This window comes from Aythya fuligula, chromosome 2 (assembly GCF_009819795.1).
Source record: "Aythya fuligula isolate bAytFul2 chromosome 2, bAytFul2.pri, whole genome shotgun sequence".
NCBI classification, from domain to species: domain Eukaryota; kingdom Metazoa; phylum Chordata; class Aves; order Anseriformes; family Anatidae; genus Aythya; species Aythya fuligula.
This window is the reverse complement of record NC_045560.1, coordinates 141,004,487-141,029,075: the sequence shown is the minus strand read 5'-3', so window position 1 is coordinate 141,029,075 and position 24,589 is coordinate 141,004,487. Positions and strand designations below refer to the sequence as shown.

General features: G+C 35.2%; 1 protein-coding gene across 1 annotated transcript in view; it reads left to right on the top strand.

The window, feature by feature from the left end:
• The window catches only part of RSPO2 (R-spondin 2), a 109,229-nt gene that overhangs the window by 55,552 nt on the left and 29,088 nt on the right, over positions 1-24,589 (top strand). The window contains exons 3-4 of the mRNA XM_032182056.1: positions 9,305-9,448; positions 10,803-10,991. Coding sequence (XP_032037947.1) covers positions 9,305-9,448; positions 10,803-10,991 — 333 coding nt within the window. The remainder of the gene's footprint in view (positions 1-9,304; positions 9,449-10,802; positions 10,992-24,589) is intronic.

Here is a 24,589-nt window from a genome sequence, read left to right as displayed (position 1 = left end):
TTTTGTTAGAGAAGCTATAGAACATTTTTTTTTTATGGAAAATGTTGACATGATTTTAAAAGCCAAGCATAGTTAGTGCCAAATGTAACACAATAAATACTACAGCCAAGTGCAACGGCTCCAAAAATTACGGAAATTTTGAATTTCAAGGCTAATTTTCTTTTCTACATGTAAGCAGTATGTGTCTCTTGAATTTGCTAAATGGTTCTAGACTGTTTTTCTAGTAACAGTGAATCATGTAATTTTTAAACTACTTGTCCCTAGAAGTCAATGTAGTGTTTCCTTCTGGAGTTGATTTTCATCTTGAACACTGAAGTATAAGAATGCAGTACATTTGGACACCAAATTGGAAAGTGTTGTGTCTTTTCTGTAAAAGCATGCCCAAGAGATGAGCTACAGTTTGTTAGTTTTCCAATAAATTTTAATAATTAATAACTTTGAATTATACTCTTCCAACAAGAATTAAAAATATTCCAAGGAAGAAGAAGAAAACACAAAAAATTGAATGAAATCTGTCACCTCAGTGTTGGTTTAACGTTGGTCTGATTAATGTATTGAGCCTATCTTGAATGTTTCAACCTAGTCAGTATCCATTGTAATCTTTTTGGGGGAAGACATACTTACAACTTAGAAATTATACCTCCCTTCAGATTTGTCTGGCTACTCCATTTCTTTATGTCCACTTTCTTTCTCAATGCTAAATTTGTTATTACCTCTTCCATGTGCCTTAAGTAAAATAAACAGAAGCTTTTAAACAAATAATTTATTTATTAAACACATGAAATATAAAGAAATATGATATTTTTTTCAAACTTTGTTACAAAATTGTAAGGCATCATTGACATATGATAGCTTTATTATTCCTTGTGTAGTACTGCAGAGTATATGAAGCTCTAAGATGATTGTAGTCAGTACAATTCATACCAGTCTGTCAAGGGTTCAAAACAAGGAAACACAATTTGTCTTAAATAAAATAATTTTATTCTGACTTTTTAGCAACCATTTTCATGACTTTCTCTTATAAAGAAAAAACAGTATTTGAAATAAAATAAATAAATATCAAAATTTGGGATTTTGAAAGTCAAATCGTATGGCCAGATATTAACTTTTAACTACCATTATGTTATAGACATTTTCTTTTTTTTCCTCTCTTTTATTTCATCTCTTCTACTCTCTTTTCCTCCTTCAAGTGCTTCTTGGTAAAGATTTGGTCATATTCTTAATTTTTTGATTTTTGGCCAATTTTTGTATTCTGACAGAAGACCTCCCATTCAGCTGCCAACAAAAAAATCTTAATAGTGTTTTGAATTAAGATTTCTTAAATCTGTAGTGAATAGATTTAATAAAATTTAACTTATTTATTAATATATATTAATAAATTATTTATTAATATAATAATATTATATATAATATATAATTTTATATTAGATATAAATATAATTATTATATAATTATTATATTAATTATATTATAATAATTAATATAATAATTATTATATAATTATATAATATTATATATAAATATAATTATTATAATTATTAATATATATTAATAAATATATATTTGTAAAATATGAGTTGAAAACACTATTGTTTGGCATTTGTTTAAAGATCTCAATAATATAACAGAAATGTATTGTTAAGTTTTTATTAAGTGAATTAAAAAAAGAAATCCTTGTTATAGTATTTTATAAGTAGCATTGATCTCTTTAAAATCATGGACCTGTGGTAAACTTTAGGAACCATTACTGTCAAGTGGCTATGTAACATTCTCTAGAATTTATGTTCAGCTCCTGCTGAAATTGTAGGTTAGAAATCTCTATTTTTATAATAATAAATAGTAAAACAAAACAACCCCCCCTCCTGCACTCCTACTAAGGCTACTTTTGTTTGGGATTTTAAATAGCTTCCATGTAGTTTGAACCTCTTTTTCTTATGAATTTCCCCCTCTCCTTACTGTCTCCTCAGTGACCTTTCTGAAAGCCAGTTGATGTTTTGGTCTCTTTTTTCCATTGGTCATTCAACTCTACAGGAGCTGCTCACAGCATAGCTTACTTCAGCTCTGGCCACGTGTCTCCTACTCTTAGTAGTATTAACAGTCTTTGTCCCTCATGTGCCTTTGTCTTCTGTCTTCCAGGTGAATTATGAAATGCATGGGTTTTTGAAATGTTTCCTAGTTCAGGGAATTCTGCAGGGGATTAGTGTAAAAGTTGGTGCTGGTCAACGGATGAGGCACTGGCACAGGTTGCCCAGAGAAGCTGTGGATGCCCCATCCCTTGAAGTGTTCAAGGCCAGGTTAGATAGGGCTTTGGGCAACCTGGTCTGGTGGGAGGTGTCCCTGCCCATGGCAGGGGGGCTGGAACTAGGTGGTCTTTAATGTCCTTTCCAAACCAAACCATTGTATGCCTCTAAGATGCAATGTCAGGATGGCAGCATGAAGTTAAGAGTGGAGCACCAATGGTGTTTACTGAGAAGCAGAAAAATGAGAGAGGGAGTTGCCGAATTGTATTCTTCAGCTTGATTTCCAAAGGCATTATAGTTTCTCTACAATTCAGCTTATTCTACATCATCTTAAATCAGGTGGTAGATTTACAATGGAAGGATAGTACTTGTTCTGGTAATGTTATGCTTTCTGTAACTATAGGATAAAATTAAGCTATTGTCAGATACATGTACTTCTTCTCTTCCTCTTCCTCTTCCTCTTCCTCTTCCTCTTCCTCTTCCTCTTCCTCTTCCTCTTCCTCTTCCTCTTCCTCTTCCTCTTCCTCTTTTTCTTCTCTTTTTTTCCAGTCATAGCAGACATATGTACCTAGGTCTAAATTTAATTCAGTATCTGAATTTATATTTTGAACTCCTGGGATTTTGATTCCTTCTCTAAAATATGAGTCTGTCAATTCTTATATGCTTATTTTAAAAGAAGAATTAGTATAAGTGGCTTATCAGGACTGTCAGGATGTCAAAACTGCTCAGGAAAATCTTTTAATATTACTGTATTTCATCTGCTTAAAATGTATCTCTAATTTGGGCATGATGTGTAATCCAGGCTTTTTCCCTCCAAACTTCTTTAATGTAGCATTCTATGCAGTTTTCTATAAATATTGAAAGCTTCATCCACCTCAGTTACATTTGTTTTTTGTGATATTCAGAATGAATATATGGATCAAAATAAATGAGACTGTAAAGTCTAAAACCAAATATTTTATTGCTGGCCAGCCAAGATAGGTTGCCCTGATCTTGACTGAAACATGGTTCACAGCTATTACTTAAAAAATAGAAATAATAATAATAAAAATCTGGTGTGTATGTAGAAACAGTTTAGAAGAAAATTATTTCTGAAGTGCCATGGGGTGCTAAAGCTCACTGAAAATTAAGTAAAAAGGGGCATTGGCTCCTAAGCTCATAACTAATCTATTCCTACTCTGTTTCAGTAAGCAACGTCTAAAATGTTTTAAATTTCTGTATTTGGATTCTTTTTTTTTTTTTTTTCTTTTTTTTTTTTTTTTTTTTTCCAATGGCTCTTTTGAGGGAGATGTGATTCTCTTTCTTTTTCTACTCTGGAAAACCAAAAAATTTGGTCCTTCAGTTCTGTAGGTTTCCTGGTCATTGAGGTCCTGGTCAGCTGTAGCTCATGGAATTATATTTCTTTTTTGAGCATATTCTGTAGCTGTTCTAAAGCATGGAGGCACTTTAACATACTGTAATCTGCCTTTGTGCTGCATTGAAATGTCACTCACTCAAGTCCTTACTCTTCTCTCAGGTTAAATTAAGAGATTGCACAGTATCAATAGACTTTCCATTGGAGAAGGTATGTATCTTGTATGAATAAATAAATAAATAAATACATTTCAGAGCTCTATTGAAGGGATACATTTTTGTTTAATTTTGTTTTGCCTAAATACTGAAGATAGTTCAGCAGAGCACTCTAGTCTAATTTCAGCCCAGTGTAGCTTCACCAGACAAAGCAATGACTTCTTTTCCACCCTTTCCCCTGAGGGGTGAAGTCATGGTGCTGTGATTTTATAACCACTCCTGTGACAGTTTGTGACTACACATAGACTTTGTAGAAAGTTAGCATTTCTGACTGTTGGAGTACTGCTCTTCTTTAGTTCTCAATTTTTACTTTGTGAATACACATTTATCATGAAAGATTGTCTCTCTTCAGAGGGGTTAATATTGTTTTTGCCCATTAAGGTAGTTATAGTGGGCTGTGATCTATCTGTTGGTGTAAAAAAACTTGTAAGTTGAAAACTGCCCTTGCTGAAGCACTTAGGACTTTTGCCATGGATTTCAATGAGGTCAGAATGTTGAGCTTTTAGTGTTTACATACTGCTCTGGTGGGAAGTCTGGTGTAACATTTAAAAAAATGGCATCTGTTTAGAAATAGGCTGTGCTAATCAGACATACCACCAGATTTCTCTGGGGGTCCCTGAGTGCTTTTTGAATTCTAGATAGGTGAGGGTGGTACCAGAGGAAAATATATCACTTCCACATGGGGATGACTTTCATAGTTTTATGTCCACTTCTGTGACTATGACTGAAAATAGACTCATAGAAAAGTTAGCATTTCTAAGTTTTGGAATTCCACTTTTCTTTATCTCTTTAGTTTAGTTTATTGAAACTGTACCTAAAATAAAATAAAATAGTATTTTATACATTTGAAGTGGAAGAATGGAAGCAAGAATGTGACATTACTTTTAGTGCTAAGACAGAGACATTAGCCAGAAAATAGGTTGTGCTAGAAGAGATGAAGTATGAGTGTTATGAGAGTTCCTGACTGTGTAGTAGTAGTGGGTAGTAGGTCCAGTAGGATATAAGGAGACACAATGCCAAGCAGGAATAGAAGGTACTTGAGGTCTGATGGGAAGCAGACCCACTGCAAATCGAGTATCAGAGAAGGAAGCGGTAGGGATTCTAACATACAGGTGTCTTGCTGCTAGGTGAATGGGAGCAGCAGCACCAAAGCACCTCTTCTTCACTCTCAGGTTCTGAAAATGTACTGGGTCTGGCTGGGATGTTAACTTTCCCTGCAGCAGCCCATACACTGCTGTGCTCTGCACTTGTAGCTAGAACAGCAGTGGTATCACATCAGGGTTGTGTCTACTGCTGAGCAGTGCTGGCACAGCATTAGGACTCTCTCTAACCCTCCTAGGGGGTGGGCAAAAAAGTGAGAAGAGAAACATCACCAGGGCAGCTGACTTCAACCAACCAAAGGGCTATTCCATACCATGTGGTGTCACACTCAGCAACAAAAGGTGGAAACAGGAAGAAGAGGGGAGGGGTGGGCTCTCCTTGTGAAAATGTGACCCTGAACAGCAGCTGCATGTGTTGAGGCCCTGCTTCAAGGGCATGGTCAAGCATCGCTCATTTGTGGGAAGTAGAGAGTAATTTCTTTCCTCTGCACTTCCACATAGCCTTTATTTGTTTTGTTTGTTTGTTTGTTTTTTGTTTCACTTTCTCCCTCCCTTCCCCCCCCCCCTTTTTTTCTCCTTTAGTTATATTGTTTAGTTAATAATAATCTTTCCTTAATAATTTTCCTTATTATTTCCCTTTAATTAAATTATCCTCATCTCAACCCGTGAGTTGTTCTTCACTTTACTTCTTCCCCTCCTCATCTAAGGAGGGGGAGTAAGAGAGCAGTTACGGTGTTTAGCTGCCTAGCACGGTAAAACCACCACAAACATTAGGTATCCTAGCTTCTTGTTGCCCTGCAAGTATGGTTGGCCTGCCAGAGGTGTGTGATTGCTCTTAAGGTTTCTTCTGCAAGCCTGAATTTATCAATTCATTCTCTCCTCAACACTAGCCTTATCTTTCCCCCAAAGCCTCTAAAACTCCACTTCTAGACTTCTCCTTGCAAATTCTAAAATCTACCAGTTATCCCCAACTTTTAAGAAGCATATACACATTTTTATGTTTATTTTTAGAGCAAAAATCAAAGCATTTCTGAAGAGTACTGGGGGTTTTGCATCATCTGTTTCTTTCTTTTACAGAACAACTTGTGTCTAAAATCTTAATAATGCTCAAGGTGTTTTTTTTTTTTTTTAAGTTTGTATTTTTTTTTTGTGGTGTTGTAAACTTCTAAGTAGTCTTTTAAGTGGAAAAAAAACACAAAACAGTATACTAGCAATATCGTTTAGCTACTGGAACAGTACAGAAAATGAAATAAACTAGTGAAAAAGGCAATTAGATTTACAGCTAGCAAGTTAAATTCATCCTTTGGATGTCTTTTCCAGATTAAAAAATAATATCTCTTTTGTTCCAGTTTATTATAGTTGTCAGTAAACTGGCTAGTTAATTTAAAGTTATTTAGAAAAATAGTAAAGGTTTTGCTTCCCTTTTCCAGAGTTAGACATAAGATGATAAGATCAAAAAATTAGAACAGTTGACAGCTATGGCAATCAGAAGAAAGCAATTCATTATAAACAGTATAAATATAATATAAATGAAATATAAATAAAAACAATTCACTATAAACAATATTTCCTTGTTTTCTTATTATGTTATTTTGTGTAAAGGATAAAGCCGTTTTGTAAAATGCTATTTTTTTAACTATTGAATATGATGTCAAACAGCTCTTTAGATTTCATACCAGATTACACATTATTTAAATGATAGAATACAAAAAAAAAAAAAGGAATTTAGAATAGAGTTCTGTTAAGACTTACATTTAATAACATATATGTAGATAATGCTAGTAAACAAAAAGAAATACTAAGTTTAATACAGTTGTATTTAGTTGCATACCAATGTATCTTAATATTGATAATGAAGAATCAGTATTCTTTAAACGTTCAACTAAAAATAAGTATGCGTTCTTTCTCTGTCCATGTTGATAGCTTTAAAAGCAAAAGAGTTTTAAGAATTAACTTATTTTGATTTACTTGGCTTAGACACAGTTAAAATTATTTATTAATATCACATTGATTTAAAATATAAGTAATGTAAATTTGCCCCAAAAGCATTTAAACAATGTGATAAAATTAAGCTAGGCACCAAAAATAATCCACTTAAAAAATTTCTTGGTTTTATAACCACTCCTGTGACTGTGATTGAAAATAGACTCATAGAAAGTTTTGGAATACCACTTTTCTTTATCTCTTTAGTTTAGTTTATTGAATCTGTACTGAAAGAACTCCTTCAAGTCTTAGAGCTACACAAGCATCCTTCATGATTTGAAACATTACAAGTAGTACCCGGTAACCCCAAGCACCATGCTGGATCACTCTGGGGAATTAAAATTTTAGTGTCAGAAATCTTAAAGTATTCTTAATATATTTTTTAGTATTTTTTCCCTAAACTGCATCTGATACCGATTAAACAATAGGTATTTGATATTTGGAGTAATTTATCTTTATAGGAAAAAATTAAAAATAACTTGCTTAGCTGGAAATCTCAGCCCACTCTTAACCCAGGAGTCCCTATTAATGTGTCCAAAATATAATTGTCATGATAAGGGCTATACTGCAATACAAAGTAAAATTGACATAGAAGGCAAAGCAAAGGATATAAATAGGATGGAAATTTGAAATACGATCAAAGAACTAATAGGAGACTGATCCATTAGTTTAATGCTTGAATATAAGGTATTCATATATGTGTTATGTACCCCCAGTGTAAGGTGAGACAGGATTTCACCTGATCAGCATGTTTATATATTATCAGCAGGAAATGTTTTCCATTTAATCTCTCTTTGACTCAAGAGAGTTCAAATAGAATAAACTTTATATGTATTACTCCTCAACATAATTTGAAAGCAGTAGTTAGAACACTATTCCAAAAAAAAAAACAACAAACAAACTACTTGCGTCATTTAGATATGAGGGAGGGTCACATGATGCTAATTTATCTTTTAATGTTCTGTTCTTCACCTCATCATTGGACTAAATGGTTTGGAAAAACCTTGATGTCTTTTCAAGCTGCCTTGTGTGTGTGGGCAAAAGGCTTTTTTTTTTTTTTTTTTCCTGAATATTTAAACACACTGAATGTTTGATTCAAGCATTGCAATTGATAAAATATTTGCAGTACATATTGAATATAACAAGCCAGATTTGCGGTTAACTACTTCAGTACACCCAGTACAGCAGAGCAGCTCGCCTTATTTTACCTTGCAGATGCATTAATCTAGGGAAGTGATTTTGCAGAATTATTGTATGGGCATTGATCTTTAGTGCAAACCTCATGAAAAGGAAATGGTAAATCTTGGGAATTTCCTATAAAAAAGACTGTGGGTAAGAAACCAAGCTTTTGCTGTTGATGTGCTGGTAGGAGTCCCTTTGAGAAATGCTGGGCACTGGATTTCCTTGCAAACATGTTGTCTGATTGTGTCTGCACACAGCCTGAAATGCGTACCTTTTGCAGTGGGAAACTTCAAACTGATTTTTGAGTTTTCTAACCAAGGGTATACCAGCGTTTGAAATATTTTTTTTTTCCTCTTTTCCATGCACTTTGCCTAATTTCTTGTCCAATGTCATAAGAAATCTGATCTGATAAGTGTCATGTTTTCCTAGTTGCTACAATAAATAATTTCCCACAATCACCCAGACTAATTGTTTTGGTATGCTTAAGATTTGGTGATTAAGTGTTTTGGTATGATTTTTTTTTGGTAAAAAAAAAAAAAAAAGCTGTTTTTTAGTAAAATTCAATGTTTCAAAAGGCAGTAGCTATATTTTTATTGTTTATTATAGCTGTATATGTTTTGTCATTTAATACATTTAATATATTAATAAATAAATATATATTTATGGATTGACTTCATTAATGATAGAGAACAATTGTATGCAGAAAACTTGACTTTTTTACTTTTTTTTTTTTTTTTTTTTTTCCTGGTGGCACATCCATATGTGCAGATATGGAAATCAGACGTAACACATGAAAACATTCAGCTGTTTATTGGGTCAAGTCATGTAAAAAATGTGGATCCTTCTTGCAGGAATAAATAATAAACCAACCAAACAAATATGTGGAGTATTTGCATACTTCCCAAAATAACTTCTGTCTTACTTCCCCTGATATCACTTAAACAGAAGATTAGTTTCTATTTGATATTTTTCCTCCAGAAAGATTACATGAACTCAAAAATCACTTAATTGGAAGTTTTATCTACAGTTTTGATTAGCAAATAGGATCAAAAGGATGTAAGGAAATGTGGTACATACCGTTAACTGATTTCTCTTATATAGTGAATGGATTTTAGGATAACTGTTCCTCATTATAGTACTTGTGGTTTTGCGATTCTATTGCTTTATAAATCCTTTCATTTTGAGTCTAACTTAGCAGTGTCATTATTCCTTATGATCCTTTTGATTCAGGATGCAGAATAGAAAACTGCGACTCCTGCTTTAGCAGAGACTTTTGCACCAAATGCAAAACTGGCTTCTACTCACACAGAGGCCGCTGCTTCAGAGGATGCCCTCCTGGATTTGCTGCCTTGGAAGAGCTTATGGAATGTGTGGGTGAGTCTTCTAGCACAGCAGTGCTGCTGAAGCTACTCCTTTGCCAGGTGGCCAGGTTCAAATGCTGATGACAAATTTTTTAGGCTGATGCTTAGCAGTTCCCATCAAGAAATATTCACTAATGGATTGTGTCTGGAGCTCTTTCTCCATAATAATAATATATATATATTTTTTTCCAAACTTTGAAATAATGCATTACTGGGAATGCATCTCTTTTCTGCATCAGGAAGTTATGTCCCGTGAATTATCTTGTAACTCAGAATTTGCAAGATTTCATGAAGGACATTATTTGCATTAGCATTTGAATTCAATAACATACTCACTGAATTCTTGCCCTCATAAAACTACCTGATCCTCTTGCCTTTCACAAAGTCCAAAACCCAGCGGCAGGGCAGATTGAATTGCTGTAGCACCTGGGCTTCAAAGTCATTTTTAATTCCTCTGTAGCTCTCCACAATTCCATTTAGTAAATAAAGGGAAGCAAAGGAGGAGTTTGATATACCAGTTCATTTAAGTTGCTGTATGGCATCATCTATGCACACTGGGCATTCTACAACAAACACTGTTGGAGGGGGAAATAAAAAAAATGATGTGTACAAGTCCTGTAATCAGGAAGATGTGTTGGTAGTCACATCCATGTGCAGGACAAATTAGAAAGATGAGAAGAACTGGAAGAGAGAGTAATAGAAGCTGAAGTTGATCTTACACATTTTCACCATCTCTTGATGCAAAACCACGGTGAATATTCCTTTGCAGGCTCTGTAAAATATATAGCACTGAGATCCTGTCACCAGCTCAGAGCCTTTTTTTCCTCTCTATTTTATTTTTTTTTCCAAATGTAAACTAGCAAATTAGTGTGTTTAGTAGAAAGTTGATTTATAACTTTGAGCCAACACTGGCACTTGCTTGAGTCTCACAGCTTGGTGTTTTACCTTGAAGCCTGGCAACTGTCAGAACAGACTCCTTTCAAGAATGGTCCTTGTATTTCATGGTAGGGAGGACCTAAAAACATGAACTCTTGAGCTTTGGAAATCTAGTTGACAACTGAATAGGATTTATTAAATAAAAAGAGAAAAATGTAGATCAATCTCATGATTTTAGGAGTGTTTCTGAGTATTTGGGACTGACATGCTGTTTGTACAAGCAGATTGATAGTCTGACTGTTTTATGCTTGAAATGATATAGACTGAAATGATTCAGATTCTGTAAAATATTTTGTATCCAAGTTTTTGCTGGTTAGCAGAAAAGCTTTTAAGTGGTGCATTCTAGTGGTGCTTGCTGATTGCAAAATTTTATACAAGAGAATGAAAGAACCAGAAGAATTGATAATGTGTTTTCTTTTTTGCTTTGTCAGAAGGCTGTGAAGTGGGTCAGTGGAGTGAGTGGGGAACGTGCAGCAGAAACAATAAAACATGTGGATTTAAGTGGGGCCTGGAAACGAGAACAAGACAAATTGTGAAGAAGCCAGCAAAAGACACAATACCATGCCCAACCATTGCAGAATCCAGACGGTGTAAAATGGCTATGAGGCATTGTCCAGGAGGTAAGCCTAGACCACACCACAAAAATCTTTGAGTTTTCCTTAACTGAAATTCTATTTCTAACTTGAAAAAAAGAGCTGTTTCATTCCAGCTGAAGCAGAAACCCTGTCTGCTTTGCCAGATGAGGCTGAATGGCAGCAGTACTACTGCAGACCTAATTTATGCAGCAAGACTTGAGGGAAAGGCTTGGATGGGAATGATCAGTCTCTCAATGGACTGTGAAACTGTGTTCTTCCTGGTCTATTTTTTCAAAGAGGTGGCTCATCAAAGAAATGGAACAGTTTGTATATTGTGCTGCAGCTTAGAAACTATAGTGAAATAACTAATTGCTCTTCACATTGTGAAAAAAGATCGTGATTCTAAATCTTTCTGCAGGTGACACACAGTGCTGGTGTTATGGGTATTTAAACTAAATGAAGAAAATTACACATGGCATTGTTAGCTGGAACTATTAGCTGAAATGTTACCTGTTCTGAATATCTTTTCTGATCGGGGCCAAACTATGCTATATTTGAAACAAACAGAATAATGATAGACATTATGCTTTTTGGCATGAGACCAGCTTATGGCAATTGCCATGAGCAGATAAAAGAATCATATTCCTTTATTATAGTGTTCTAAGACTTAAACAGTGAGGCAATTTTAAAAAAGCAAATGAAGTTTCAAATTTTTCCGTTTTGTAGATCCCAGCTTGGAGACATGTCACTGGTGAGAGGTGTTTTTGTTATCTTTTTAGTTGAAGTGCTTAATCTTTCACTTGTGAAGACTGAACATTTACAGTTTCCAGAATTTGGAGGAGAGGCGAGTGATCAGCAGGTGATAAAGATGCCATTTCTTTTGTAATTGTAGGATTAAAGGAAGATTCAGGCTCAAAGGGACATCAAGAGATCTCTAGTCCAACTTGCTGCCGCAAGCATGGTGAACTGTGAAATCAAACAAATCAAAAGGAATAAAGGGTGGTGGAGTCCCGAGATTAAGCCATAACCCAAAGAATATGCTAAAATTAAACTAAATTTAGAGTAGGTGCATAAATAACTATGATTTATGTTCTGGTAGTTTTGTCTCTAGGACCCTGGTATCACTCTGGAAAAGAATATAAAGTTGATTCTCCAGGTTAACTGAATCTAATTTATACACTCTTCTTCCCTGTCCCACTCTCTATATTCATAGACATGTCCATGCATGCATATGCACTTACACATAAAGTCATAGTAGTACAGGGGTGCATAGTACAGCACAGTTAATCTGCAACCTAAGTAAATCTCCCAAAGTCAGTCTCACTGAAGAGTTGACTATAATGATGTCGATTATTTTTTTTTTTGGGGGGGAGGTGGAGGGTATTTCAATTGTGGAAATGAAATGCAAATACAATACTAATAGTCAATTGTAAGCCAACAAGGAAAAAAAACACAAAACAAGAACACAAAAAAAACACTTAACACTGGTGAACAAAAGGCAACTGAGATGACAAGTAAGCGTCATTGTCACACTATACACTTTGAGTCTGATTCATGTTACATGCAGACTGACCTCCATGAGTAGCAGCAAAAGACTATAGAAATATCCTGAGCAAGTTAAATATAGCCCAAACAAGAGATTGTATGGACTTCTTATGCAACACCAAAATGATCTATTTTATACGTGATATACGGCCAATATAATCTTTTACATTATTTATATTTTCTAACACTTTGTTCTTACATTTTGAGTTTAATGGTTAATTTTCTAATATATGTAATATACAGTAGTTTATGTAATAAAAAAAGGAGAAAACTTTGGTTGTCCAACAGAAAGACTGGTTTTGATATCAATTATTTTAGGATAAAAGAGAAGCGATGAGTCTAGAAATGAGGTGTTAAAAATAAAATAAAAAATGAACTTCTTTGGAGGAGGGAAGAAAAAAGGTAAAAATCAGGGCTGTTAGGCTGTTTTGGACTTTCTTTTCTGGAAACTCAGGCTACAGATTAAAGATTTACCTCCCAAATTTTATGTTTTTGAAGGTACATAGAAGGCTTTCCTTAGAGTTAGGAAATTTATTCTGTAGTCTACACCAAGATCTTTGATCAAATCTATGTCTTTTTTTCAGCATGTTCCAGAAAAGTTGTTGCTGCAAATACAAATACAGTGTGAAAGACTTGTAATATTCTTTCATAACTATTACTTCTAATAAGTCCTGAAGTTTATAGTTCTTTCTTGTCCTTCCATGGTGTGGAACTCCCTGTCTGTATTCTCTGAGATAAAATATAAATATGTACAAAACTGCAGGTTTGAACTCCCCACACTGAGTCCTGATGATTAATACTGATTCTGTACAATAATATAAATCACTGATCAGGGTATAAACTCCTTTCTCTCCCCTAAGAAACTCCTGGGAGGAGATATGTTAGTAGTATTTTAAGTGCCTGGGGTAAGTTTTCCCCTGACCTGGCTACCTCTGCAGGTGAGAGACACTGAATTTGTCTTAGAATCTCTGGCTTTATTATATGCTTAAATTACAATTTTACACATAGTTGGTCTAAGATCCAATTCCTTTATCATATTTCATTTAGTTAGCAGGTTGTCCCTTTAGTCACTCAGAATGCTTCATTACTTTCCTAATGACGGTGAAGTACCAGGAGGCAGACCTGTTTGCTACAGGGAAGCTCAAATCAAGCAGATTCGGGCTGTTAAAGATGAGATTCTGTCTTTAAAAATACAGCATTTTTCTGATGTTAGAAATTTTGTAATTGAACTTTTAAACTGAGGAAGTAAGAGGGGAAAAAAAAGCAAGGTTAGCAATATTTGATGACTGAAGAACAGTTATCCCTGTAAGTATCTGTTGAAAGGCTATACTAATAAATCCTTTTGTCCTAAATTTCTCAGTACGTAAACACACAAACATGTAGGCTGAGTATTGGCTAAGATGGTTATAGATTGTGATGGATTAAACTGAGCACAGGAAGTAAGGATATTTTTGGTAGAACAGGGTCAAATAAAGTGCTTGTGACATATGTTTTCTACTTCTGTACATTTTTACAGTTACTATTTATGGTCTGTATTACAGAAAAACTTCCGAAACAGATTTTATGCTTGCAAAAGTGGAGTTAAATTCAGTTTTCCTACTAAGTACTTCAGTTTCGTATTTATCAGGGATTAAGATGTTACCCGTCTGGCCATGTGGCTATAATACGAATCTTGTTGATAAAGAAGAATTCTTTATCACTTTCCTGGTATATGCAGAGTTATAGAGATAGAAGCTGGAATGCAAGTGAAAGATGATATCACTTCTTTCCTACTGAAGCCAGCAACATGTAAGAGGATACTCTACTTGATTTCAAAGTAGATGTTACTTAGTAATATTTTCTTATTGTCAGTACTAATTGATTTAGCTGTTATTACCAGATGGGAATGTCACATTTGTATATCTGTTCATGTTATGTATGTTACCCTGTGGCTTGGGTGTAACGTGACTCATACTACAAGAAGTTAGACTTAGAAAAAGATGGCTTGGATCATTCAGGCCACCTCCTACCCATGCTGGTCTCTTCCTGACCAGGAATCTTCTAGTTTATAGCTCAAAAAGAAAGAAGGAAAGAAAAAAAATTAAACAGCGATTCATATACAAGAAATGGGAAAATTAGCAGCCAGAATTGTTCTGTGGGATGATTCATCTTGTTGTCTTGAAGTTTTCCTGTATATGTATTATAATTCTTTTTTTTTTTTTTTTTTTTTTTTTTCCCTCATATGTTTGCATGTTCCTTATGTTCTACACAGTAAATTACTTCTCTTTTGTTTGTACCCTCCAGGTACTCACAGATTGTTTTCACGTTTCGTATTAAGTATTACCAAGTCAAGTGAAACAGTTTTACTTTAAATATTCCACAAATATTATTTTACACAAAACAGTTATTTCCGGTAAAAAACACTATTTCATTCGAGAATGCTTACATCTTTCTCTCTTCATTTATGTCTGCATTAATTCCCTAATGGTGAAAGGGGGAAAGTCACGAGGTGGGAGGGAGTTCTTTCCTCAACACAGACATGTAATTGGATGGACTTTGTGCTATTCGATTTCATTTTGAATGCTTTTTATGCAGTAATCTTGTGTCTTCCTATTGCTGCAATAGAATATAAGACTTCTACAAGAGCAACAGTGAAAATACTCAATCAGGCTTTCTATCCTTACACTGTAGTTACGTTTTATTATTAATATGCAGAAGTTATGACTGAAAATATTAAAAGACAAAAATACGTACTTAAATACAGAGAGCAAATAAATGCACAGAGCTACAAGATGAATGTTAAAATGTTAAATAAGTAGTGAAAGTTCTTTCAGTCAGGTAAGCTACCAGTGATGTGGCAAACAGGGAGTCAGTGATCCTGGTTTGCAAATATGTATAAGATAGAACAAAAAAATATTCAGGTTAAAACTGTCCATACACTTTGATGAAGACATTAAGTAAGTAGACTTAAACTATGTTAAACCGGCATAATTTCTAATAGTAACAATGTTACAGGTATAGTTTCCTTTGTTAGATAAGGAAAACAACTTGTCCTTAAAACAGTATTTTCTCTGAGAATGACTGCAGTAAAAATGATCAATGTCCTTGTCATTCTGCCTGCCCACCCCCCGTCTTGGTCCTAGCTATGTTTATTCTCTTTTGAAACCTATCAAGGGGAATTTTCAAATCTCTGAATATTTATATATATGGTTTAGAAGAGCCTAACTGAAGAAATTTTTGGTTGTACACCCAGCAAATCATTGGGTGAATCACTGGATAATACATTTTGGAAAAGACATAGAGGTCACATCCTGCTTAAAGTAGGGTTAGACAGTGTGGCCCCGTGCTACATCCAGTCTGGTTTTGAAAATATCTAAGTGGGCAGTCTGCACAACCTTTCTGGCCAAGCTGGTTGCAATGCTTTGCTAACCTCACATTGAAAAACTTTATATTCGGACTGAAATTGTGTTTCAATTTGTCTGGTCTCCCTCGTCCTCCCACCATGCACCATCATGCAGAGCATGAATCTGTGTTAATAGAATCAAGTACTGATGTTTGGGATTGCACTGATCCAGGTGCAGGACCTTGCATTTGGCCTTGTTGAGGTTTGCATATGCCTACCTCTGAAGTCTGTCAAGGTGCCTCCAGATGGCACCCCTTCACTCTAGGGTATCTACTATGCCACTCAGCTTGATGCCATCCACAAACTTGCTGAGGGTGCATTCAATCTCACTGTTCATGTTACCCATGAAAATATTAAACAGTACCAGTCCTAGGTCCCCCTGAGGGATGCTAGGCATCACCAGTCTTCATTTGGATATTGAGTTGTTGAGTATGACTCTTTGGATATGTCTGTCCAGCCAGTTCCTTATCCACTGAACGGTCCATCTATCAAATCCACATCTCTCTAATTTAGAGACAAATGTATGGGATCGTATCAAAGGCTTTGCACAAGTCAAGGTAATTGACATTTGTTGCTCTTCCCTTGTCCACCAATGCTGTTATTCTGTTGTAGAAATCCACCAACTTAGTGTCAGACATGATTTGCCCTTTGTGAAACTGTCTTGGCTGTCTCTAATCATCTGTCTGTCTTCCACATCTCTCAAGATGGTTTCCAGGAGGATCAATCCCATAATCTTACCTGGCACAGTACTGGAGAGCTCATCAAAGCTGTTTTATTCTCTAGGTTCAACAGACTCAGTTCCTTCAGTCTCTCCTCAATGGACAAGTGCACCAGCCCCTAACCATGTTGGTGGCTCTGTGTTAAACTCTTTCATCTATCAATATCTTTCTTGAACTGAGGGACACAAAGCTTCATCTGTTCTCCCAGATGTGGTCTGATGAATGTCAAATAAAGGGATCACTTCCCTCAGCCTGCTGTCTTATTAATACAGTCAGTATGCTGTTTGCCATCTCTGTTGCAAGGGTGCACAGCTGGCTCACGTTTAGCTCAATTTCAGCAGGACACCTCAGGCCCTTCCCAGCAGAGCTCCTCCACAGTCAGTCAGTGCCCGGTATGTATTTTTTCAAGGTCTACTTCCTTTCCATATGCAGAACTCTGCACTTGTCTCTGAATTTCATGAGGTTTCTTTCAGCTACAATTAATCTCTTTTTCAGAAGATGTACAAAGAAGAGTTTAAACTCAATGCAGCACAAGAACACTCAGTTCAAAGTGACCTCTGTTATCAGACAGACTATGTTCATTTGAGCTTTTTGACTACATCTACACTAAAGAGGCATTCTTGAAAATTTTGCTTTCAAGACCTTTCTACACTGCACCTGTACTGAGTTCACAATACCTGCAAACGCCATCTGCCCTTTAAGAGTCAATACTAGTGCTCTCTCTGGGTAGGACTCGGTAAACATCATTACCACATTTTATGTCTCCTCTTGGTCATGTTACAATGCCACAAGACCAAATAACCTAAATGGCAAAGGCAGTTATTGCTGTTCCTGGACTAATCAACTTCTTAATGGGGACAGTTAAGCGCCAGGCTGCGTTTGTCCAGTGGACTGTGCCCTGACCATCCTTGGATCTAAGAAAACATTGTAAGACCATAAGAGATGTTATAGCAATACTAATATAGTAATTTTTCTATAAAATTTCTTTCTATAGAATTCCTTTTTTTTTTTTTTTTTTTTTTTTGAAGGCTGTATCAATTTTCAAGAAACTTGTCAACATTTTTTTAGTAACTTGAGAATTTCATTCCAAAATTAAATCAGGACATAAATGTGTGTGGCATGTTACAGACAAAAGAAAATGGTCCTGCTTTAAAAAGATTATCTTGTTTATTGAGGCATGATCTGAAGAGGGTTGGCAGCAAATGTAAAGATCTGTGGTTTTGGGAAAGTTGAAATGATTTGCAAACAGTAAGATCTTATTGCTTTGTTTAGTATCGCATGAATCTTGAAGAAATTGGAATATTATTTATCACTGATACTAAAAAACAGTGTTTACAAGTCTTATCAGCATTTAAAATGAGATTATAGTACATAGCACATATATTTGCAACGGGATACTGCCTACTGCAACTCTCTGTTAACTTTTATTATTAACATTTATTATTATTATTATTATTATTATTATTATTATTATTATTATTATTATTATTATTATTATTATTATGTTTTGACATCAGCAGAAAGGTAGAAACTGCAGTAAGTGTAGCTCTGCTGAACACTGGTTCTACTAGAATATTGGTGTCAACAGTCTTGCCTCCTTGATGCATTTTGTGAGCACCGATTACAGTTTGACCAAGAAGGCTTGGCCTTAGCTTGTCTGAAAACATAACCCATAATTTGCAGTTACAAAGCATGACTCAAAGGTTCTGCAGGAAAAAAAAGGAAAAATAATTTCAGCATCAGCAGAGATGTTACAAGAAGTAATTCCTCCAAAGACAATTATTTGCACAGTGCAGATTGGGAAAGTAATAATAATGGGCAAATATTTACATAAATATTTAAGTTGGTGACCATTCTGCACATTTTGTGAAGGAGCTAGCAAGTGGGTGCAAGAAGGGACATGATGAACATAGTTTGGAGACTTTCCAGAAAACAAGAACTGTTTTATAGTGTGGCTTAACCCTTGGAGCCTGGCATGCTTGTTAGTGCGTTTGTTCAGGAAACAAGGTTTTGTCAGCTGCAGAATCTGCTCGTCTGGATTGTCAACATCTGCTTCATACACAGAATGTTGGGATTAAAGCATTCAAATGCTTTTTTTCTACCATTTTGTTGATCACATTCTGAAGGGGCTGCTGGAGATGAAAGCCAATAACAAAGGAAATCTAGACCATAAAGAAAGTGAAATCTGTAATATTGCTCATTTCAGTAAGAGTGCCTGCAACTAGACTTTTAAATACTAGTCAAGTACTTTAAATTAAGATACATAGGAAAGAGATATGGCTATATTACCATAGCCATATGATACTATAGATAGAAACTTTTTGTAAACTTCTAAAAAGAACACAAAATTTCTCATCTCCATTTCATAATAATAAAAACTTAAAATTGAATCATAAATAGTTCAGGGTAGAAAGGACCTCAGAAGTTCATCTATTTCATCTTCCTGCTCAAACCAGGTAAACTGTGAGAAAACCAGAATGATCTATTATTCTGAAAATACACAGAGATTCAGTATTTTACCTTTTTTTTCGTCATAGCTCTTCTCCTATTCATATCTTCTTTTGTGAGATGGCGATTGATAAATTATCAGAAAAGTGTTGTTATTTTTCTTTTCTTCTAAGTGAAAGATATGGATAAGTGCAGTAAATTTTAAATCACATTTTCATGATATTTGCATTCATTGGCACGTAGGTGTGAAAACTATATAATGCATGGAAGTATCTGCATCAAAGTGCTTTTGTATCTGATGCCACATACATTTGCATATAAAAGGTGTACCTCTCAGCCATTAAGTTACTCAGTATAAAGTAATTGAAAAATAGCAGGAAACCCTCATCTTTTTATTTTCTACATTAATCCATTCAACTTATTTTGTATTGTCATTTCTTATAAACAAAAAATACCTGTACTGATACTTCTTATGTGTTTGTCTTAATTCCCTCCTGCAGCTGAGACAGGAAAATTAGTAATATGTTGTTGGAAGAGTGGTGTCCTCCATAGTTTCATATCAAAGCAGTAAATAAACTAATACATGAAGATAGGCAGATATTTTCTTAGTGCTGAAGAATAACAAATCCATTAACTCCTGACAACATAGTATGATGTGTTGCTGTCTTAGCTCTAGGGCAGAGATACAGAAAGCTTAACATAAATAATACTTTTCATACAGTGTAATATATACTACTTAGTCATATGAATTTGGAAATATGATTTAATAAATTGATGAAATCTTGTTTTAAAACTTCACTTGCACAAAAAATGTTTCAGCTGAATATGTGTAACAACACTTAAAAAAACTACACAACAACAACAAAACACAAGAAGAGCCGACAACACCATAAAATCACCTCTCCATCTAGACACAAAAATCCCAGAATGGATGCAGAAAAGGAAGTGCATATGCATTTGTGAGCTAAGAGTTAAAATAATTGTGTTAGGTATGCATTGGATTTGTATTCATTAAAAAGAGCTGAAGTATGAACTTAGTGTGACTTTCTAAAAACTGCTGTTATTTTTCCATTATGATGTTGGAAACAATCCATTCCTTAGTTATTTTCCAATAAAGTTTTCTAATAAAATGCCACCTGATTAGAATCATATCTGAAAAGTAGTTAAAAATTATTCTTACAAGCTATATAATGTCAGCTGAAGTAGCAGTTATGTTTAATTCTAAAATAAAGTACTGCCCAGCAAGGACCAGCATCCAGGTTTTCTTTGCAGATTTTAGAGGAATGACTTCTGTTTGCTGTGATTAAATTACATCACATTGCTCATTGTTCTTAAAACTCTGGGAACATAATATGGCTGTTGATTCATCCTCCTCCATTTTCTATGTGTTTGAAATATGGTCAATTAAGTGGCTAAGCAATTAAGTGTCCTGAAAGGCCTTCTGATGAGTTATGAAGTTTTTTTGACAAAAAGCTACAGTGTTATGTTGTCTGTATCATCATTTGAATCATTTGAATTCCTAAGAAAAAGGGCATGCAAATTCATGTGTCTATGAAATCACTGAAATACTTTATTTTAAAGCCCCTGTGCTCATGGTAGTTGGTTAAGCATTTCTTCACCAAGAAGAGTGAAAGAAACGTAAAATGTTTCATACAGTCATCATACAGAAGTTCTGCTCTTCTGTTGTGACATGCACAGCAGGAGGTGATGGGCTAGGTATAAGGGAGGACCCACAAGATCTTCTTCTGAATTTGCCCAGATTCTTAATGTACCTCCCTGCTAGCCACTTAAGGAATCTTCACATGACTTGTATGAGGAGCTGTCTGGCTTGCAGGATTAGTTCCTGAGCATCCTGAAGTGCTCATTCTCCTTTATGTTTAGAACAAAACAAACCAATCAACCAAACAGAAGTTCTTCTAAAACCAATTGAAGTGGTTACAATAGAGTTTAATTGACTTAAAACATCATGTGGCTATTTTCATTGAGGTTGGTCCATTAAACGTATTAAAAAAATAATATACAGCTGGCTTCTCATCTATCACTTTTAAAAAAGTTATTTAGTGAAATAGTATTCACTCAAAATTAACATACAAGTGCAAAGAGCTTTGTGTCAAGTCTAAAAGTAACTATCATAAGGAGTAGTATGGGTTACCTGTCCATAATATCACAGAAAGCTCTCTGGACAGATTACGTATGCAAGTTTTTACGTATGCAAGTTTTGGGAACTGGATCATACTAGTAGAGGCTGGGATCACAGAATGGCCTGAGTTGGAAGGGACCCATGAGGATCATTGAGTCCAGCACCTGACTACATACAACCTGAAAATTAAATCATGTATGATTTAAGAGTGTTGTCAAAACACTTCTTAAGCACTGCCAGGCTTGGAGCTATGACCAATTCACTGGAGAGCTTGTTCCAGTGCTTGACCACTCTCTCACTGAAGAACGTTTTCCTAATATCCAATCTGAACTGGGATAATAGGATTTTTTTAATTTGGAAGAGAAATAGCTAGTTGGGCATATAATAGTCTTCCACTATCCAACAGGCAGTTTTAAAAGAAAGAACAAAACTGATCTCAGAGGTGCATAGCAAACGAACAAGAAGTAATAAGCACATGTTGTAACAAGGCAAATTACAATTGGGCTGACGGAAAATTCACAGTGGGTGTGTTTGAGCATTCAAACAGGTTATCCATGGAGGTCCTGGGAATTCCATTCTTGCAAGCTGTCAAAACTTGAGATGGCCCTTAGGAGCCTGGTGTAACTTTGAAGTTAACTCTGTTTGGAGCAGGAAGTTGGGCTAGATGGTCTCCATAGATTCCTTCCAACCTAAATTGCTCTACAATTATATTTATATTGCCTATCATATTTTTAATAAACGCACATGATCATGGGATCTTGCTAGAGATGCTGTGCAGTTTAGGAGAAAGCTATGAGAAAAGACAGCCATATAAACCTTATGATATGGGTGGATGGAAAAAGAACATCAGATGAAGGAGAAACTGAGGCATGAAAAGATTTGACAATCATACCAGTTGAAGAAAAGGGTTAAATAGAGAAATCAGTTGAGACAAAAACAAAACAAAACAAAACAAAACAAAAAAGAAGGCAAGAACTGGGGTGTAATGAATCATGGGGAGGCCAAGTAACAGTAAGAGTAAAAAAGAGACTAAGATCATTGAGAAAGGTTGCATGATTGTCAGTTGTAAAACTGACAAAGCTTCGAAAAATATCAATGCTGACTGTAAATAACCCTTCCAAGTAATCAGTATTCTCTGTCTTTGCTTGTACCCATTCAATGTTCATAGAATTTCTCAATTTTATTATTTTTTAATTTTATTATTATTATTATTTTATACATGATTAGTATTTATTTTAGTATTTTATTTTCCCTGAAGGTAGAATGGCAGATCTTGTGTGGCAGTTGAGCAGTTTGATATTATGGAGTCTCCTTCTCTGGAGATATTTAAGGCCTGTCTGGACGCCTACCTGGGCAGCCTGCTTTAAGGAACCTGCTTTGACAGGGGGGTTGGACTCGATGATCTTTTGAGGTCCCTTCCAACCCCTTCAATTCTGTGATTCTGTGATATCAAGTCACACGGCAGCTACAAATGATTTTTTGCTGTCTTAATCCAGATAAGTATTAAAAAGTGTTTTGGTTCAGTGTGAATATGGTAAAATACCTGTTATGTATATGTACAAGTTACGTATTGAAACCTGTAACTTGTTTAGATACAAATAAGTAGTGTAAATTTCCTTGGAGTCTTGTTGTGAAACCTGGGTTAGATTTGCTTCTTTATTTAACTGTGGGGTCATTTTTTTTAGAAGGTTTTAAGAGGCTTGGTTCTCTTTGACAAGCAGAACTCGTAAACACATGGACAAAAAACTTGTGGAAAAAGTTTTGTCATCTGATTTCTGTTTTAATTTTCTTTCTTAGGACCACTGCCCAACACATATCCTGTAATGGACTACATACACTTGAGTGCAAGGTTTTAGCTTTACTTACCGTATCAGGACATTTCAGCCTGTGGAATTTATGCATTGTTTTATCATATTGCAGCATGATAAATTTTCAAGTTATTTTCAAAGGATTGTCTGTACTGGCAGTACAGAAGTGCCAACTCAAGCACATTTTCCCCTTCCCTTTCTCTATAAATTATCTTCCAATCTTCCTTTTTAGTTGAAGTAAAGCAATAAGAAACATTTTCCTGGGAAAGCTTTCAAATAGCTTTTCCAATCACTAAGAAGTTGTACATGCAATTTATCTATTGTCATTATTATATCTTAGACCAGATAAATACTTTTGACATGTGTGTTTCCTGAAGTATATTGTATTTCAGAAGTAGCATGAGTATCGTATGATGCAGTATCTCCTATGGGAGTTTCCTGTTTTTAATGAATAACTAAATAAGTACCAGTGCAAATCCCCATAAATGACCAGACTATGAGTTAGAATATGAGTTAGAACCATCCCATGGCAATTACACAGTTCAAGGTTGTTTAAAAATGTGGAAAAAGAGCCAGATGCTAATCCACATGGAAATACAAATACTGAAAACAGTTGTAGCTGATCCAAGTGCATAAATTGCATTTGTCCATAAAAGGTGCCTGACAAATTTTATTGTCCATGCCCTTATGAAGTAACTCCTGTTGGCTTAGTCTTTTGCTCATTCTGAAACTACAATTCACCTGTACATGGAAAAAAACATACACTTACTCATTTCTCATTTCTCAGCCAGACAGCCTTTTTTATACAGTATAATTAGCTGTTTCAGCCACAGCAGAGAAACCAGCAAACACTCACCTACCTGAGATTATTTTTTCCCTCCCTAAGGATCAATCAGTGAGCCACAGTTCTATGCATATTCTCTCCCAAGCCGCAGGCCTGGGTATGACAGGTCTGGAGATCCATCTGCTTCAGGTGTGGTATGTCTGTAGAGCAGTTGGCCTAGCTCATTTTTGAGGATTCTTAGGTTTCACTAAGGCTTTCTTCTCAAAGAAGTCTCTTCTAAAGTAATACATTTATTAGGCTATACAGATATTCATTTTCACAGCATTGATACAGCACCATATCCTGACAAGCTCCAGACAGAATCTTTCGGTGATTCCAATACTCATCGTCTGTACCATTCATCTTTCCGGCAGAACATGTGCTAACAAGGGCAGTGTTCAGATATAAGAAATATTATTCTGTAAAAAACAGCAACTATGACTGAAGTAGAAAGATTTCACTGCAGCATAATATTAAAGAAAATATGAATTATTTGTACATGCGATATTTAGATACTGTCTGGCTTAAGAATGCTGTGAGAAAATGTGTATGACTCTGCATGTTGGGCCTGCCCTACAGGCCTGGATTGGTGATCTCTAACTAGTTGTAACAGAAATAAGGTTTTTTGGATGCGCATCTGATTGCCAACAGTTAAATTATTAGTTGAAGTAATTAGAGCTCTTCAGCAAAGCCATAGCTAACTGGGTGCATACTTCTTGCACAGTACCAATGGAAAGTAAATTATCTAAGCATACATCACCCTCTGACTGGCTAGCAG